The sequence below is a fragment of the Hyperolius riggenbachi genome, chromosome 12 (assembly GCF_040937935.1).
Source record: "Hyperolius riggenbachi isolate aHypRig1 chromosome 12, aHypRig1.pri, whole genome shotgun sequence".
NCBI classification, from domain to species: Eukaryota; Metazoa; Chordata; class Amphibia; order Anura; family Hyperoliidae; genus Hyperolius; species Hyperolius riggenbachi.
In genome coordinates this window covers 81,776,541-81,796,403 of record NC_090657.1, presented here as the reverse complement: position 1 = coordinate 81,796,403, position 19,863 = coordinate 81,776,541, and the positions used below count along the sequence as shown (strand labels likewise).

Sequence of the window (19,863 nt, the reverse complement as noted above, 5' to 3'; positions counted from 1 at the left end):
CGTCCCTCCGTGCACATGCACAGAGACAAAAAGCACTGACACACGGACATGGGACGCAGGGACACTTGCTAATTATTAGGTAGGATATACTGTATATGATCCATAAACAAAATTAAGTGGAGAGTTCATGGTCAAAACCAGCCTTATCAGCCTGCCGACAGACTGTACACATGGGGATACTGTCATCAGAACGGCCGCCCCGTTGAAAAAATCAGGCGTGTATACGTGCCTTTAAATGCCACACTGATAAGATATGCTTCACAGAGTAAATGGAAACATTCAAATATGTTTGTGACTCTAGAGTGGTTAACAGACTTGTCTCCCATCCAAAGCCACACATACTTATCAGTTTGGTCATCCGCTGAATTTAAAGGACATCCGAGGTGAAAATAAAGTAATGAAATAAACAATTGTATCCATCTTCCAGGGGTCTAGTCCTGGAAAAAAAAAGTGAGTGGACTCACCCTAAAAAACCTCTGCGACGCGCGCGGTGCGCCCAAAAAATGGGCGTGGTTAAGCATAGCGTGGGCGTGGTCATGGGTGGGGCCAAATATACATGGCCTTAGCCATGTCCTTAGGTATAAAAGGACTGCCAGGGGACGTTTGAGCTCTGTCGTAGTGTATCCCCAAAAAGTAGATGTAATCTGACAGCATTTCACCAAAAATACACATAATCTGGCAGAGGTTCCTCCAAAATACAGATAATATGGCAGTGGTTCCCCCAAAATAGACAATCTGGCAGCAGCAGTTCCTCCAACATAAACATAATCTGGAAGCAGTTCCCCAAAATACGCGAAACCTGGCAGTGGATGACCCAAAATACACGTTACACCCAAAATACATGTAATCTGGCAGCAGTGGTCCCCCAACATACACAATCTGGCAGCGGTTCCCCAAAATACACGTAATCTGGCATCAGCGGTTCCCCAAAAATACAGATCTGACAGCAGTTCCCCCAAAATAGGTACCCCCAGTATAGCTAGCCAGGTTTATAGGTGTCCCCAGTATAAGTAGCCATGTGTATAGTTGTCCCCAGAATAGGTGGCCAGATGTAGAGATGTCACCAGAATAGGTAGCCAGGTGTATAGATGTCCTTAGAATAGGTGGTCAGGTGTATCGATATTCCCAGAATAGGTGGCCAAGTGTATAGATGTCCCCAGAATAGGTAGCAAGGTCTATAGGTGTCCCCAGTATAGCCAGGTGTCCCCAGTATATGTAACCAGGTGTTCAGGTGTCCCCAGTATAGCCAGGTGAATAGGTGTCCGCAGTATATGTAGCTAGGTGTATATGTGCCCAGTATATGTAGCCAGGTGTATATGTGCCCAGTATATGTAGCCAGGTGTATAGGTGTCCCCAGTATATGTAGCCAGGTGTATAGGTGTCCCCAGTATATGTAGCCAGGGGTATATGTGCCTAGTATATGTAGTCAGGTGTATAGGTGTCCCCAGTATATGTAGCCAGGTGTATAGGTGTCCCCAGTATATGTAGCCAGGTGTATAGGTATCCCCAGTATAGCCAGGTGTATATGTGCCCAGTATATGTAGGCAGGGGTATATGTGCCCAGTATATCTAGCCAGGGGTATATGTGCCCAGTATATGTAGTCAGGGGTATACGTGCCCAGTATATGTAGTCAGGGGTATATGTGCCCAGTATATGTAGCCAGGGGTATATGTGCCCAGTATATGTAGCCAGGGGTATATGTGCCCATTATATGTAGCCAGAGGTATATGTGCAAGTATATGTAGCCAGGGGTATATGTGCCCAGTATATGTAGCCAGGGGTATATGTGCCAGTATATGTAGCCAGGGGTACATGTGCCCAGTATATGTAGCCAGGGGTATATGTCCCAGTATATGTAGCCAGGGGTATATGTGCCCAGTATATGTAGCCAGGGGTATATGGGCAGCACGGTGGCGTAGTGGTTAGCTCTCTCGCCTTGCAGTGCTGGGTCCCTGGTTCCAATCCCAGCCAGGGCACTATCTGCAAAGAGTTTGTATGTTCTCTCCGTGCCTGCGTGGGGTTCCCCCGGGCACTCCGGTTTCCTCCCACATTCCAAAAACATACAGATAAGTTAATTGGCTCCCACTAAAAAAATTGGCCCTAGACTACAGTACTTACACTACATAATATAGACATATGGCAATGGTAGGGATTAGATTGTGAGCTCCTTTGAGGGACAGTTAGTGACAAGATATATATATACTCTGTACAGCGCTGCGTAATATGTCGGCGCTATATAAGTACTTAATAATAATAATAATAATGATATATGTAGCCAGGGGTATATGTGCCCAGTATATGTAGCCAGGGGTATATGTGCCCAGTATATGTAGCCAGGGGTATATGTGCCCAGTATATGTAGCCAGGGGTATATGTGCCCATTATATGTAGCCAGGGGTATATGTGCAAGTATATGTAGCCAGGGGTATATGTGCCCAGTATATGTAGCCAGGGGTATATGTGCCAGTATATGTAGCCAGGAAAAATCAATTAACCCTTCGCACACTCACATGCAAATGTTCAAACAAATGCATTCACAGATTTACTCATCCAGGCACAACTGTTATCCCTACAGCTAAATTAAAAGCCAGGGTTTTAGTTCACAGAGGAATGCATTCTTATGCTTAGTCACCTATACTGCGCAGAAGTACCCAGGTAAACATAGGTGTCCTAACTCTGGCCCTGTAACATGCATAGTGCAGACATGCAAACACATTCATTGCATCAAACCTATCAATGGATTAGGAGCACACATCCTAACTTCCTCTCCTGGGAAAGACAGTGCATCTTACCAATCGCACAAGGGAGCTAACGTTATGTGCCCATGTGCACCATGCGCATACACCAGCATAAGCTGTCTGCATGCTGACAAACATACAGGGGAAGGGGGAGTGCACCGAATTGGACCCTAGCCACAGGGGTCAATGATAAGAATAAACATACATATATCCAGGCACATCGCCTCTAGTTAGGACATTAAATAAATTATTAGGGAAAGGGAGGTGCTGAAGGGGGTGTGGCTAGAAACAGAAAAAATCAATTAACCCTTCGCACACTCACATGCAAATGTTCAAACAAATGCATTCACAGATTTACTCATCCAGGCACAACTGTTATCCCTACAGCTAAATTAAAAGCCAGGGTTTTAGTTCACAGAAGAATGCATTCTTATGCTTAGTCACCTACACTGTGCAGAAGTACCCAGGTAAACATAGGTGTCCTAACTCTGGCCCTGTAACATGCATAGTGCAGACATGCAAACACATTCATTGCATCAAACCTATCAATGGATTAGGAGCACACATCCTAACTTCCTCTCCTGGGAAAGACAGTGCATCTTACCAATCGCACAAGGGAGCTAACGTTATGTGCCCATGTGCACCATGCGCATACACCAGCATAAGCTGTCTGCATGCTGACAAACATACAGGGGAAGGGGGAGTGCACCGAATTGGACCCTAGCCACAGGGGTCAATGATAAGAATAAACATACATATATCCAGGCACATCGCCTCTAGTTAGGACATTAAATAAATTATTAGGGAAAGGGAGGTGCTGAAGGGGGTGTGGCTAGAAACAGAAAAAATCCAGAGCCAGAGTTAGGACACCTATGTTTACCTGGGTACATGCATTCTTCTGTGAACTAAAACCCTGGCTTTTAATTTAGCTGTAGGGATAACAGTTGTGCCTGGATGAGTAAATCTGTGAATGCATTTGTTTGAACATTTGCATGTGAGTGTGCGAAGGGTTAATGGATTTTTTCTGTTTCTAGCCACACCCCCTTCAGCACCTCCCTTTCCCTAATAATTTATTTAATGTCCTAACTAGAGGCGATGTGCCTGGATATATGTATGTTTATTCTTATCATTGACCCCTGTGGCTAGGGTCCAATTCGGTGCACTCCCCCTTCCCCTGTATGTTTGTCAGCATGCAGACAGCTTATGCTGGTGTATGCGCATGGTGCACATGGGCACATAACGTTAGCTCCCTTGTGCGATTGGTAAGATGCACTGTCTTTCCCAGGAGAGGAAGTTAGGATGTGTGCTCCTAATCCATTGATAGGTTTGATGCAATGAATGTGTTTGCATGTCTGCACTATGCATGTTACAGGGCCAGAGTTAGGACACCTATGTTTACCTGGGTACTTCTGCGCAGTATAGGTGACTAAGCATAAGAATGCATTCTTCTGTGAACTAAAACCCTGGCTTTTAATTTAGCTGTAGGGATAACAGTTGTGCCTGGATGAGTAAATCTGTGAATGCATTTGTTTGAACATTTGCATGTGAGTGTGCGAAGGGTTAATTGATTTTTTCTGTTTCTAGCCACACCCCCTTCAGCACCTCCCTTTCCCTAATAATTTATTTAATGTCCTAACTAGAGGCAATGTGCCTGGATATATGTATGTTTATATGTAGCCAGGGGTACATGTGCCCAGTATATGTAGCCAGGAGTATATGTCCCAGTATATGTAGCCAGGGGTATATGTGCCCAGTATATGTAGCCAGGGGTATATGGGCAGCACGGTGGCAGCACGGCATATGTAGCCATGACAAGTGACAAGATATATATATATACTCTGTACAGCACTGCGTAATATGTCGGCGCTATATAAGTACTAAATAATAATAATAATAATAACAATAATAATAATAATATATGTAGCCAGGGGTATATGTGCCCAGTATATGTAGCCAGGGGTATATGTGCCCAGTATATGTAGCCAGGGGTATATGTGCCCAGTATATGTAGCCAGGGGTATATGTGCCCATTATATGTAGCCAGGGGTATATGTGCAAGTATATGTAGCCCAGTATATGTGCCCAGTATATGTAGCCAGGGGTATATGTGCCCAGTATATGTAGCCAGGGGTATATGTCCCAGTATATGTAGCCAGGGGTATATGTGCCCAGTATATGTAGCCAGGGGTATATGTGCCCAGTATATGTAGCCAGGGGTATATGTGCCCAGTATATGTAGCCAGGTGTATAGGTGTCCCCCCAGCTGGAGGGGACCAGCGCAGCGGAGAGGAGAGTGGACAGAGCAGCGGGGAAGGGCGGACGTTTCCCCCACCCCCTTCCCTCACCTTGGGGCTCCTCTTCCTGGGTCTCCCCTCCATAACGATTGCGGCGGTGGCTGGCGGCGGTGGCTGGCAGCGGCACTAGTGGGCGGGACCTACCTCCTCCAGTGTTACAGCGAGTTGACACTGTTCGTGCAGCTAGTCTGGTCTAGTAAAGTCTAGTCAACTCGCCGGAACACTGGAGGAGGTAAGTTCCGCCCACTGATGCCGCTGCCAGCCACCGCCGCCAGCCACCGCCGCAATCGTTATGGAGGGGAGAGCCAGGAAGAGGAGCCCCAAGGTGAGGGAAGGGGGGGAAACGTCCGCCCTTCCCCGCTGCTCTGCCCAATGCTCCTCTCCACTGCGCTGCTCCCCTCCAGGGTGCTAGGGGGGACGGCGTCCACTCTCCAAAAAAAGTGAGTGGACGCCCCCCCCCCCCTCCCCCCTGTGTTCACGCAGGACTCTACCCCTGATGTTCCTTATCCTAAAAATTGCTTTTGAAGATATTCCACAGTTTTATATTTAAATCTACTTTTTAAGCTTTTACTTTTTTTATTGTTTTTGCTCAATGACACATTCATTGACGTATGACAGAACAAAAACCTATGAACTATTGACCCTTTTTATCTCTTTCCTGCTCTCAGAAGCCATTTTCTGCTAGGAAAGTGTTTTATAGTTGTGATTTCTTATCAGTGAGGGTCACACTGTAGTTCCAGTCTTGACTCAGACAGGTACTGCCACGTACATACCTGATGCTTAACTCTTTGAGGCAGAGAAAGAAAAATTTAACACAGCCTAGTTATTTGTGTGCTAGGCACTGTACATACACGTTTATCTCATCATGTCACATGTCACCTCGGGTATCCTTTAAAGTGGACCTGAACTCTTGCACAAGACACAAGGAAAACATAACAGAAATGCACCCTGTATGTATTTAGAGCAGGGGTGCCCACACTTTTTCAGCTTGTGAGCTACTTTAAAAAATTAGCAAGTCAAAATGATCTACCTATGTACAATTTTAGGAGCACAATTGTATATTCAGAATGTAAAATGTAGTTGGGTCGGGATCTACCATAAAGCCCTTCGCGATCTACCGGTAGATCGCGATCTATCTAATGGGCACCCCTGATTTAGAGAGTTTAGCCTGTGTAATTCCTCCTCATTTGTGTCTAATCACTAGTTGTAATTTGATCTCCCTCTGTGTCACATGGCTGCCTATGGCAGATAAGCAAATAAGCTCATTTGAAAATACAGGTTATGTAGACATAACACAGGAGCTGCACATGAAAGAGAATGGTTGCTGTGCATGGATGTTACACATGAAAAAGGGGGTCATCCACATGGAATGGAAGGGGGCTACTGCACATGGAAAAGTAGGGGTGAGAAAAGCTTACATTTCATCCTGATGAGGTCAGAAATAGAACTAGAGCAGGAGCTGATGTGTGATTTGCAATGGAAATAATATTACTCTAAATTTGGTTTTGCAACGAATTGGGAGCCAGTAAGGAGATTTACAGGGAGAATCAGCAGATGAGGAATATAATCCATGCCTTTCACTGACATTCGAATGCTAACTGAATTGATTATATGGATTAGTGTGGCTCTATAAAATTAACAGGGTATAGGAACCCTGTAAAGCAGTGGATACATGTTTGGTTTTTCAGGGACATAAAGGAATGATTTGCATATTCACTTACTATGCAGAATGTTTTCTGCTTTGCAAAAAAATCAAGTGATTAGTAGTGCCAACGACACAATTTGACAGTGATATATGCAAACACTATATTATCAGCACGGTGACGTAGTGGGCAGCACGGTGGCGATGTGGTTAGCGCTCTTGCCTTGAAGCGATGAGTCCCCGGTTCGAATCCCAGCCAAGTCAACACCTGCAAGGAGTTTGTATGTTCTCCCCGTGTCTGTGTGGGTTTTCTCCGGGCACTCCGGTTTCCTCCCACATTCCAAAAACATACAGATAAGTTAATTGGCTTCCCCCTAAATTGGCCCTAGACTATGATACACACATAAAACATATGACTATAGTAGGGATTACATTGTGAGCTTCTGTGAGGGACAGTTAGTGGCAAGACAATATACTCTGTACGGCGACGCGGAAGATGTTGGCGCTATATAAATACTAAATAATAATAATTATCCTGTAAAAGTGGGGATTGGTGCTACCATTCTACTTCTATCACCTCCCCACCAGTCAGTGGAGTCCAGGCCACAATGCATTTGTCAATAATGGATGTTGGGGAAGAATTAGAACCTCTTGAGTTTTAACTGCTGTGTCCTGATTTTCCCTACCTATTTCCTGCACAAGAGACAGGACAAAGGAGGAATAGTCTTTTGTTGAAATACCATACGACAGGCCAGTAGGACGCCAGCCACAGATCATCATTTTGGATTATTCACTGCAAAGACTTTATCGCTTACTGGACTCCAACATGGTATTTTGAACTTCAGGCCTTCAAACTCATTTATCATCTCTTTCTTATTCTATCCTACCAATCTGTTCTGCTGCCAAATATATTTATTTGCCAGCTCCAAGGTATATTTTTTGTGTATAGCTTTTATAATAAAACTCATAATAAAACTCAATTAAACAGTAGAAAACTTGAGCAGTTAAAGAGGAACTGTAACCAAGGATTGAACTGCATCCGAATCTGTGGCTGATACCCCCTTTCCAACGAGAAACCTTTACTTTTCCCAAATAGATAATCAGTGGGGTCTAGATGGCTGAGATTGTGGTGAAACCCCACCCATAGTGTGATGTCAGGACCTAGGCCCTGACAGTTTCCTGTCTGTAAACCTTGTTGCAATGTGGGAAATAACAGTTGTTTCCAACTGGCAAGCAACCAGTATCTCCCCCTGTGCATATGTATATCTATAAAAAAAAAAAAAAAAAACCTTTTAGCCCAGTGCTGGGCAAACCTTGCTTGGGCCGCATGCCGCGGACTGCGGGTCACTTTTCTAAATTACCTCCCCTTCTCCCTCCCTCCCAGCAGAGTCGTGAATGAAAGAAAACGGAGGGTTAAACTCACCTACTCGCCGCTTCCTGCATCAGGTCTCCATGGCCTCAAGGCGTCACGTGACATGCATCACATGACTCACCATCAGGATATGCCAGTATGCCAGCGTGTTACACGCTGGCTGCTGGCGTGTCATGTGATGCCCTGTTGCCAAGGAGAGGGGTGCTGCAATCGGTGATCAGGTGAGTTTTAACCCAGTGTTATCACCTGCTCGCCATTGTGTTCTGCAGGGAGGGAGGGATGAGAAGAAAGCCTATAGCATTGTTAGGGGGTGTGGTTATGGCAGTTGGTGCTTTCTGTGTTTTTTTTCCTGTCTGCCAGTAGTAAAGATGATGCTGTGCAAGCTGATTGTGGATCAAACAATATGAACAAATGTTGTTTCAGGTGGCTGGTGCGCTCCTTGTGCTAAAAATACAGGAGAATACAACCGAACTATTCCAATTCACAATTTTTTCACAGTCCTGGTTGGATGACCCCCCAAAATACTTAAAAACTAGAACATAAGCGATCTACAGTACACACACGTGAACTAACATATAAAACACACTGGAGTTTCTATTCACAGGCTTCCCTTCTCGGGATGAGAACGAAGTGGAGGAAGAAGCGTATGTGAAGTATATGCAAGCGTTACTAGCTGGTCTGTGAGGGGTCAGCTAGGAGATCCAGTGAGCGCATTGTTGTGCTTTTACTGTGGATAGAGGCAGTGTTTTTCAGTGTGGGTGTTTGCATCCAGGGCACGCCGCACAGAGGTGTCTATAGTTTTGAAGCCTGAAGGTGTTACACTATACTGTATATTTGTATGTTTATTCCCCTATATACATCGCTGTGTGCTATGCACTGAGTTACACCAACACAGGCAGGGCCGGAGCTACCATAGGAAAAAATGGGCAATTGCCCCAGGGCCCCAGAGAGTGTAGGGGCCCCCAAGGTGTCCCTCCCCATCTTAACTGTTGCTCCTCAGGGACTCTGCAGAGTCTGTTAAGTTGGGAGGTGATTGGGGGGAGGGTCAGCAGCCAGCTCAGGGGGCCAGGAGGAAAATTTGGCTGCAACAAAGGGCCTCTAATGACACTTTTTGGTCGGGGGTGTCTGTTGGGGGCCCCTAGGCTAATTTTGCCCTAGGGCCCAATTTTTACTTGTACCGGCCCTGAACACGGGAGTCTATAGGACTTAATTGCAGATGTGTCAATGGGACTTCACTATGTGCATTTTTTGTTTTCTTTCTTTTTATGAGGATTACTGATGACTGTATCGCCTGGATTTTAGAAGATATATGGACTACTGATTGGGACTGAGTAATTTATAGGTTAGCTCATGTGTGTGTACTGTAGATCGCTTATGTACTAGTTTTTACAATATGAATAAATGACATGGCAAATATGAATCATTTCTTGATCTCTTTTCTATTTCTTTACTTCTCACTTTGCAATGAATTTACTTTCTTTTTTTCCCCTTTTTGCTGAAGTTCCTCTTTAAACTCAACTTTTCATATTGACATTAGAAACCTGTATCTGTAAACTGCACTGCACTATTTAAATCTCACAGCATGACATACATGTGATTGCATGGTTGGTGTAGCAGCTGGTTTGGTAGAATGGTTGACATACCAGTTCTAACTTTCTTTTTTGAAGCTTTGCCATCAGAAGAGTTGAGTATTTAGCGGCTTTGTCAGATGTCAGCTTGTCTTGTAGTTTTTCCATGATCTCATTTTCTAAAGATCCTTTTACTTGAGATTCTTTTTCGATTTGCTTGCGTAGGGTAGTGAGGTCACTCAGACGTCCAGCTCTTTCCTTAACAAAATATAAATGAACACATACTTATTTAGATGCCACAAATGCCTTTAAAACCAGATGCAAGAAATAGTTTAAAATAGATAGAAGAGTACAGAGGGGTAAAGGTAGATGCAAACTTGAAATGGTGCAACGACAGGAGAGCTACTCAGCACAGAATCATCTGAGAAGAGGCAACAGTCCTTCCCAGAATCCCCGTTTAAAACGCATGCAGTAGCTTAGCAATTGGGGCTGCATAGGTCTTGCCCGCATCGGGGGCCCTTGGGCCAGAAGGATTGCACATCACAACTAAGCATACGAGAAACAGCAGGAACGCTGCGGAGAGAGCCGGGGAGTCGGGACGCCGTTCATCCACCTAACGCTGGACAGACCTCGCTGTCATCTTGTTTGTGATGTGCAATCATACAAGTGGAGATTACGTGAGTGCGCAGTCTGTGCGCGGGCTCTTTGCTAGCTTTTAAAAGAATTACACTATTGTGTCTTTTATGTTGTTTTATATTGGAGGAAGTTTTACACATTAAAGAGACTCCGTAACAAAAATTGCATCCTGTTTTTTATCATCCTACAAGTTCCAAAAGCTATTCTAATGTGTTCTGGCTTCCTGCAGCACGTTCTACTATCACCATCTCTGTAATAAATCAACTTATCTCTCTCTTGTCAGACTTGTCAGCCTGTGTCTGGAAGGCTGCCAAGTTCTTCAGTGTTGTGGTTCTGTGATGCATCTCCCCCCTCCAGGCCCCTCTCTGCACACTGCCTGTGTATTATTTAGATCAGGGCAGCTTCTCTCTTATCTTTTACAAGCTGGATAAATCCTCCTCTGAGCTGGCTAGGCTTTCACATACTGAGGAATTACATACAGGCAGAGCTGTCTGCACTCTGCAGGAAGAAACAGCCTGACACTTCAGTGGAAGATAGCTGCAGGGGGAAAGAAACACACAAATGATCTCTTGAGATTCAAAAGGATGGCTGTATACAGCCTGCTTGTGTATGGGTGTATTTTCTATGTGTGGACATACTGTACATCAACCTACTTCCTGTTTTGGTGGCCATTTTGTTTGTTTATAAACAAACTTTTTAAAACTGTTTTTAACCACTTTTAATGCAGCGAGGATCGGCGAAATTGTGACAGAGGGTAATAGGAGATGTCCCCTAACGTACTGGTATGTTTACTTTTGTGCGATTTTAACAATACAGATTCTCTTTAAAGAAAAGTTGAAGAACATCATCAAGTGCCTTTTGGGAGATTGATTTGAGCGCTAGACCCACCTGGTGTTTGAGGTGGCTACTGTTTGGTGAGCGCAACCAAGGAAAGAGCGTGTAATCATGTGTGCTGCACTATTCACTAATACACAGAGTTACGCTATGTGAAGTTTTTGTCATTTGTAGGAAGTGGAGAGCGCAGTCCAGCAGTCTTGTCATAATACATAATTATATACAGTAGTTATTTTGGTTGGAAAAAAAAAAAGACATCTGTTCTTCAAGTTCCACTAGAAAAAAAATTAAATAAAATTTGCTACTGATCTGTTCTATGGAAAATGGATGAGTGGGTAGGAGCAGCAGATATTCCACTACGCAGACTGCAATAGAACTAAAATAGTGGTCGGGCAAGATCCAAGGTGAAGGATCACTGATGACATTGTCATTAGTGACTGGATAGTGTACTGGTTCAGGGCTCTGCCTCTGACACAGGAGACCGCTTGGCACTTCCTATTTAGTAAGCCAGCACCTATTCAGTAAGGAGTCATCGGGCAAGACTCCCTAACACTTCTACTGCCTATACAGCATGTCCTACTGGCATCAGCTCCGGCGCTTTGAGTCTGCCAGGAGAAAAGTACGATATAAATGTCCTGTGTCTTGTCTTGATTGTCAGCAATGTTCTGATGCACCTGTACTTTCATGAGAATTCCACCTGAGATGACCATAAATGATCACCTTAGGATTCCGCTAGCAGAGCATATCTGATGACTGGGGAAAGGCAGCGCTCCTGATCATACTGCATCTGAAATGCCTACCAACAGAGGCATGCACAGTCCCCTAGAGGCAAATACACACAGATGCAAACTATGCAATAAACCAGGGGTCCCCAAACGTTTCTGGTCAAGGCCTGGGTCAACATACTTCAGACTGCTTGGGGGCCGAAGTATTAATAAATTGATGTAGAAAAATTTAACATTGAGCCTAGGTATTGTAGACAGCGCCTATTAACGTGCAGCCCTCATGTCTCCCATTTAACCAGAGCAGATGTTATGCCCCCAACACAGCATGTGCAGATAGTATGCTCCCCCAACACAGTGCAGATAACGTGACCCTAACATAGCAAGTCATATGTGAGCCATAATGTCACCCAATGGCCTGCAAACGCCTGCAGCACATTATCATCCATACACACATAATCTCTGTAGAAGCATATGCAGTACAACCCTCCATTTCCCCTTCGCCAAGGAACCATAACATTCCTGCAAAGCACCGAACAAAATATATGTGATTATGCTTGTTACAAGTTATTCCATCCACCCAGAAGCCATCAAATGACTGCTTTCTGGCTTCCACGTGGATGGATGGTGCCAGAACTGCTATTCTATATGCGAGCCACCATTATTTAAATATGCGGCCTACATTTTGTGTGTGGGGGGCTGGTAAAAAAACCTCAGTGGGCCACATTCGACCCGCGGGCCTTCGTTTGAGGACCACTGCACTAAACCCTAAATTCAGATTAAAACGGAATGCAAATTTGCAATAACAAATGGGAGCAGCTAGCCATAAGTAAACTTACATTTCTATACAGCAGGAGGAGGTGGCAGCATAATGCTGGTCAGTCAGATGCAGCCTGCAGGGCTGCCTTCAGGACATCACAGGGGGGACTGCCGTATAGTACCCGAGTGAATCTGGGGCCCAGTAAACAGTGCCACTCATGCAACCAGAGATGCCGGGAGGCTCATCCAGTAGTTACCTTAGTCAGTTAGTGATTAAAGTAAGCCTGAGACGAATGGGAGAAAAGGATTTTTACTTACCTGAGGCTCCTTCCAGCAACCTGTAGTCCGTCAGCTCCCTCCTTCCAGTCCAATCTGTTGTGCTCCTGTGAAGTCCACACAATCCAGCTAAGTTGCAGGGCTCTGCACATGCTCTGTTCCAGGCCGCATGCCTCCTCCATCGTGATCCCATAGCTGAGAGCGTTTTGTACAAGTGCAGTTACAGCCTTGCATATGCAGAATGCTCCCAGCCATTGGAGTGCTTGTAAAGTGGGCACCCAGACGTTAGTGTGTTCAGGCCTTCAAAGATTGTTATTTACCATGTGGGGGCAGAGGGGAGTAAGGTGTTCCCAGTATGGGGCCCAAAAATTTCAGATGGTAGCCATGGCTGCCTGTCTTGGGAGCACTGCCACCTCCTACTGCTATAGCTAATGACTAAACAATAGCCACACATCTAATTGTTATCCTACTTCATTAAGAACATTTTTTACAAAATGATCAACCCGCAGGTTACGTTAGAATTCACTTACAGCAGTCACTCTGCTTAGAGCTTGCTCTGTCTCCTGCAATGTGCGCATGTAAGTGCTAAACTCCACTCTCAAAGCTTCCTGCTTAGCTTGACACTGAGTGATCAGCTTCTTGCTCATGGAGGCATCACTCTCTGCTCGGTTAATCATAAAGGCCAGCTTCTCATTCTTTTCCTCTTCATTTGTGACAGATTTCTTATAGCCTTCAATCTCTGTGTCCATGGAGAGCAGCTCCTGCTGTGCCAGACTGGAAAAGTACAAAAAGTCATAATGAGAGTAATGCATATTCTTGTGTACTACATGCATTATTCATTGCTATTATTTATTGCATGTCTCTCTGTAGTGCTGCCATGTTAAGCAGCACTTTGTGCTGTGCAATGAGCAATTAACAAAAATTAAAATCAGAGCAGGAATATTCCCTCATTGATTGCTTTAAAGGGGTTCTGTTTACCTTTTAAAAAAGCAAAAACTGCCACTTACCTGGGGCTTCTATCGGCCCCCTGCAGCCGGATTGTCCCGCGCCGTCCTCCTCCGATGCTCTGTTCCCCACCACCGGCACCGGTGTAATTATTCGTCTGACTAGACGAATAGAAGTGGGGCTGCGAGGCCGTGGCTGCGCGCATGCTCGCTCCCACGCGCATCAGCGAGAGCTTACTGCGCAGGTGCAGTACAAAGGTTTACTGTACTGCGCCTGCGCAGTAAGCTCCCGCTCATGCGTGCAGGAGCGAGCACGCACGTGGCCACCGCCGCACAGTCGCACTTTTATTTGTCTAGTTAGACGAATAATTACACCGGTGCCGGTGGTGGGGAACGGAGCATCGGAGGAGGACGGCGCGGGACAATCCGGCTGCAGGGGGCCGATAGAAGCCCCAGGTAAGTGCCAGTTTTTGTTTTTAAAAAGGTAAACAAAACCCCTTTAACCTGCTGGGCGGTCTGGACGAGCTCAGCTCGTCCAGTACCGCCGGAGCCTGCTGCTCAGGCCCTGCTGGGCCGATTTGGCTGAAATAAAAAGCAGCACACGCAGCCGGCACTTTGCCAGCCGCGCGTGCTGCCTGATCGCCGCCGCTCTGCGGCGATTCGCCGCGAGCAGCGGCGAAAGAGGGCCCCCCTAGCCGCCTGAGCCCTGCGCAGCCGGAACAAAAAGTTCCGGCCAGCGCTAAGGGCTGGATCGGAGGCGGCTGACGTCAGGACGTCGGCTGACGTCGATGACGTCACTCCGCTCGTCGCTATGGCGACGATATAAGCAAAACAAGGAAGGCCGCTCATTGCGGCCTTCCTTGTTTATTCTGGGCGCCGGAGGCGATCGGAAGATCGCCTCCGGAGGGCCCTCTAGTGGGCTTTCATGCAGCCAACTTTCAGTTGGCTGCATGAAATAGTTTTTTTTTTATTAAAAAAAAAAACCCTCCCGCAGCCTGCCTGGCGATCTTAATAGAACGCCAGGCAGGTTAAAGGAACACTATTGATTAACATGTTTTTTTTCAATTGAGATAGGAATAGTTTGGGAAGTGCTGTTAAAGTGAACCAGAGACGAAGCACCCTCATGTATTTTACCATATATATCAGTGGGAACATTAGAAAAAACACCTACCCTGCTCAGTCTGCCTGTTATCAGCCCTGACAAAATCCCCGACTGAGCATTCAGTCTTCTCTGGTGTCTTTTCAAGCCCAAGCCTGCCCCTTTCTGGCTCTGCTTTCCCCTCTCTGTATACTTGCAGCATCACAGAGAGTTGTGAGATGGGAGGAGCTGCTAATACAGGGAGTGCAGAATTATAAGGCAAGTTGTATTTTTGAGGAATAATTTTATTATTCAACAACAACCATGTTCTCAATGAACCCAAAAAACTCATTAATATCAAAGCTGAATATTTTTGAAAGTAGTTTTTAGTTTGTTTTTAGTTTTAGCTATTTTAGGGGGATATCTGTGTGTGCAGGTGACTATTACTGTGCATAATTATTAGGCAATTTAACAAAAAACAAATATATACCCATTTCAATTATTTATTTTTACCAGTGAAACCAATATAACATCTCAACATTCACAAATATATATTTCTGACATTCAAAAACAAAACAAAAACAAATAAGTGACCAATATAGTCACCTTTCTTTGCAAAGACACTCAAACGCCTGCCATCCATGGATTCTGTCAGTGTTTTGATCTGTTCACCATCAACATTGCGTGCAGCAGCAACCACAGCCTCCCAGACACTGTTCAGAGAGGTGTACTGTTTTCCCTCCTTGTAAATCTCACATTTTATGATGGACCACAGGTTCTCAATGGGGTTCAGATCTGGTGAACAAGGAGGCCATGTCATTAGTTTTTCTTCTTTTATACCCTTTCTTGCCAGCCACGCTGTGGAGTACTTGGACGCGTGTGATGGAGCATTGTCCTGCATGGAAATCATGTTTTTCTTGAAGGATGCAGACTTCTTCCTGTACCACTGCCTGAAGAAGGTGTCTTCCAGAAACTGGCAGTAGGACTGGGAGTTGAGCTTGACTCCATTCTCAACCCGAAAAGACCCCACAAGCTCATCTTTGATGATACCAGCCCAAACCAGTACTCCACCTCCACCTTGCTGGCGTCTGAGTCGGACTGGAGCTCTCTGCCCTCTACCAATCCAGCCACGGGCCCATCCATCTGGCCCATCAAGACTCACTCTCATTTCATCAGTCCATAAAACCTTAGAAAAATCAGTCTTGAGATATTTCTTGGCCCAATCTTGACGTTTCAGCGTGTGTGTCTTGTTCAGTGGTGGTCGTCTTTCAGCCTTTCTTACCTTGGCCATGTCTCTGAGTATTGCACACCTTGTGCTTTTGGGCAGTCCAGTGATGTTGCAGCGCTGAAATATGGCCAAACTGGTGGCAAGAGGCATCTTGGCAGCTGCACGCTTGACTTTTCTCAGTTCATGGGCAGTTATTTTGCGCCTTCGTTTTTTCACACGCTTCTTGCGACCCTGTTGACTATTTTGAATGAAACGCTTGATTGGTCGATGATCACGCTTCAGAAGCCTTGCAATTTTAAGAGTGCTGCATCCCTCTGCAAGATATCTCACTATTTTTGACTTTTCTGAGCCTGTCAAGTCCTTCTTTTGACCCATTTTGCCAAAGGAAGTTGCCTAATAATTATGCACACCTGATATAGGGTGTTGATGTCATAAGACCACACCCCTTCTCATTACAGAGATGCACATCACCTAATATGCTTAATTGGTAGTAGGCGTTCGAGCCTATACAGCTTGGAGTAAGACAACATGCATAAAGAGGATGATGTGGTCAAAATACTCATTTGCTTAATAATTCTGCACTCCCTGTATAAGGGTATATTGAACAACGTTTTTTTTTTTATCATCTATATTTGTTAGTCATAAGAGGTTTTTAGAAATGGAGAGTTCATTTTGCACACAGCCCACTACATAATATGCTTTTCTGATGAACTGTGTTTTGCATGGAGTTTTAGTAAAAGAACACAAAAAAACGGCACACCAGAGTAGCGAAAACACCAGGTATAGTATTATCGGGGGATATGTTTATTTTGTGCCAAAGCGTTTATCTCTGGTTTCCTTCAACTACCTAACGACCGTGACACTCGGGAATGCGAAGAAAGCTTTGCATAGTCTGGGGTGCACAGGCGCAGTTGCCATCGACGGCGGTAAAGAAAGTAGCTGGCGTGGGAGAACGGAGGCTTGTGCAGGATCGTTGCAGGACAGGATGGCTGCTGGGGGCTTGGGGAAGCCCCAGGTAAGTGAACCAGTTTTTTTTAAAGGAATTTACAGTTCCGCTTTAAGTCTTTGGCTGTGATGGTTTGAGGTTCACAATGTGTACAACATACACTAGCAAAGATGAATATCACTTGGAGTGAAAAAGGGTTAGCTTAAAGGGAATCTGAAGCGAAATAAAAAACAAAAACGGATACTCACCTAAGGAGAGGGAAGGCTCTGGGTCCTATAGAGCCTTCCCATTCCTCTCACGGTCTGCGGGAGGCTTTGGAAGCCTTTGAGAGCCTGAGTGCTCCTGAAGATGCATGGCTCCGTAATGCTCATGCATGAGTGCGCCAGAATGCATGCTTACGCATGCGCAGTACGGAGTGGCCAGCCTTCGGGAGCACTCAGGCCCCTGAAGCCTCCTGCAGCGGCAGAGAGCAGTTTCCGACCCATCTTTCGAAGCCAGTGCTGTGACACGTGCACCGGGAAAGGAGTGGGAAGGCTCTATAGCACCCAGAACCTTCCCTCTCCTTAGGTTCGTATCTGTTTTTTTTAATCTGTTTTTTTCTTTCTTTAAATTTTGCTTCAGACTCCCTTTAGGCTACGTTTCCCTTTGTGCGCCGGCATGCGTCTTGCGAGATGCCGGTACAGCTGCTGCCTCTCGCAGTCGAATCCAGAGCGCGGCTATGGGATTCGGACAGTCCCGCATAGAATTATGCTGCAGGGCCTCCGATTTTTCCTCGGCCACGAATTCGGATGGCTTACATAATCTTCTATAGGCTGCTAAAATCCATCCGAATTCGCGGGCGAGGAATCGGCCCGGATTCGCAGCAATGGAAACCTAGCCTCAAGGTCTGGGACATTACACCCGCAAAATAAGAGATGGGCATCATGCTGCCTCCTCATCATTAAATGATTCGTGTGAATGGCGAGAGCGGTGGGTCCATGCGGCAAATCGACGGTAAGCCCCTTTTTTTGGCACCAGCAGTCTCTGGTCCTTAACGACCAGGGACTGCTGGTATGCAAGTGGTTAAGCCACCAGCAAGCAAGAAAATACTAGGAAGTTAGGAAGGGAGGGCGCATGCGCAACGTGTGTGTGTGTGCGGACGTGCGTGTGTGCGTGCGTGCAGTACTTGGGAAAATTCATCAAAGCAATCCTTAGGCCAAAAAAGGAAAGAAGGTTGGGTAGCATTGCTGTATAGGATTATAAAGGGATGCTGATTTAATCTATTTATTTATTACTTTCTGAAGGGTGAAAAGATGAGAACATGCAGTATACCTAAGAGCTTCCTGGACAGCAGAATAGGCTTCATCCCGTCTTGTCATCCCAATTAAGCTGCTATTCCACTGCTGAAGCAGCTGTTTCTTTTCCAGTCCAATTGCTTCAATTTCCATGTTAGCCTATAATCAAAGTGAACATTGTTCTTTCTTTCATACTTTCTTTAAGGTGAAACTATGTATGAACCGGTAGTGCCAACGTCTTTATTTTAACAGGAAACATAATGACACAACGCAGAACGTAATACATTACTCAGGACACTAATTTTTACCTTAAAGTGTACCAGAAAGGAGTATTTGCCCCCGTTTATACATACCTGGGGCTTCCTCCAGCCCCATCGGCATGGATCGCTCTCACGCTCCCGTCCTCAGTCTTCTCCCTCTTCGGTAACGGGTCCTGTAACTTTGGACAGTCGTGGCCAGTCTGCGCAATGCGTTTCTCCGTTTATACATACCTGGGGCTTCCTCCAGCCCCATCGTTCTGCGCTTGCTCCCAGCTGCCGGAGAGGGATGGAGAAACGCACTGCGCATGCTCAGACTGGCCGCGACTGTCTGAAGTTACAGGACCAGTTACCGAAGAGGGAGAAGACTGAGGACAGCGGGGTGGGAGCGATCCATGTCGATGGGGCTGGAGGAAGCCCCAGGTATGTATAAACTGGGGCAAATACTCGTCTCTGGTTTACTTTAAAGGACCAGTATCCCGAAAAATGTTAAAATTTAAAATACATGTTTACAAATACAAATAAGTATGTTTCTTCCAGACTAAAATGAGCCATAAATTGCTTATCTTCTATGGACTTTATTCACTAACCAGCGCTAAGCTGGTTAGTGTGTTTTAAGACCTAGTGGGCGAAAACTACGAAGTTAAGTGGTTTGCGCCCACACATCGCGCACAGCCCAGTGCAGTGGGCGCGCAGCCGGTAATAGTGCACGGTGCAACGATAACGTCGCACCTGCTGCCCTGTAAACGAAAACGGTGCATCGGGTGCCCTCCAAAGTGGCACATTGATGCGCTGTTTCGCCAGCACCCAATGTTCTGTTTTCTGCGACGTTTACAGGGCAGTGGGTGCAACGTTATCGTCGCACCGTGCACTATTACTGGCTGCGCACGCACTGCACTGGGCTGTGCGCGATGTAGCTTTGCCCGACTATTACTGCCCGCAAAGCTACATTTCGGTCACTAGATGGCTTTTCACTGATTAGTGAATCAAGCCCACTGTTGCTGTCACTTACAGCAGGTAGTAGAAACCTGATAGAACTGACAGGTTTTGGACTAGTCCATTTATTCTTTGTAAGGACACTGCCTGAAAAGGATTTATACAAATATGCTGGCCAGCCTCCCTGCTCGCTGCACACTTATTTGACTTTGGACGAAGAATCTGCCATTCACTAAGTGCTTTTGAAAATAAAGAAAATCCTGAGAATCCGTCATGAGGAGATGGGCTGGTCCAAAACCTGTCGGTTCTGTCATTTTACTCTGGAAGAAACACACTTTTCATTTATATGTGTTTACAT

At 45.6% G+C, this 19,863-nt stretch overlaps 1 protein-coding gene across 1 annotated transcript in view; it reads right to left on the bottom strand.

The window, feature by feature from the left end:
* The window catches only part of CCDC40 (coiled-coil domain 40 molecular ruler complex subunit), a 97,819-nt gene that overhangs the window by 32,985 nt on the left and 44,971 nt on the right, over positions 1 to 19,863 (bottom strand). Inside the window, exons 9-11 of the mRNA XM_068263279.1 lie at positions 18,350 to 18,471; positions 13,373 to 13,616; positions 9,691 to 9,873 (exon numbers count right to left, since the gene is read on the bottom strand). Coding sequence (XP_068119380.1) covers positions 9,691 to 9,873; positions 13,373 to 13,616; positions 18,350 to 18,471 — 549 coding nt within the window. The remainder of the gene's footprint in view (positions 1 to 9,690; positions 9,874 to 13,372; positions 13,617 to 18,349; positions 18,472 to 19,863) is intronic.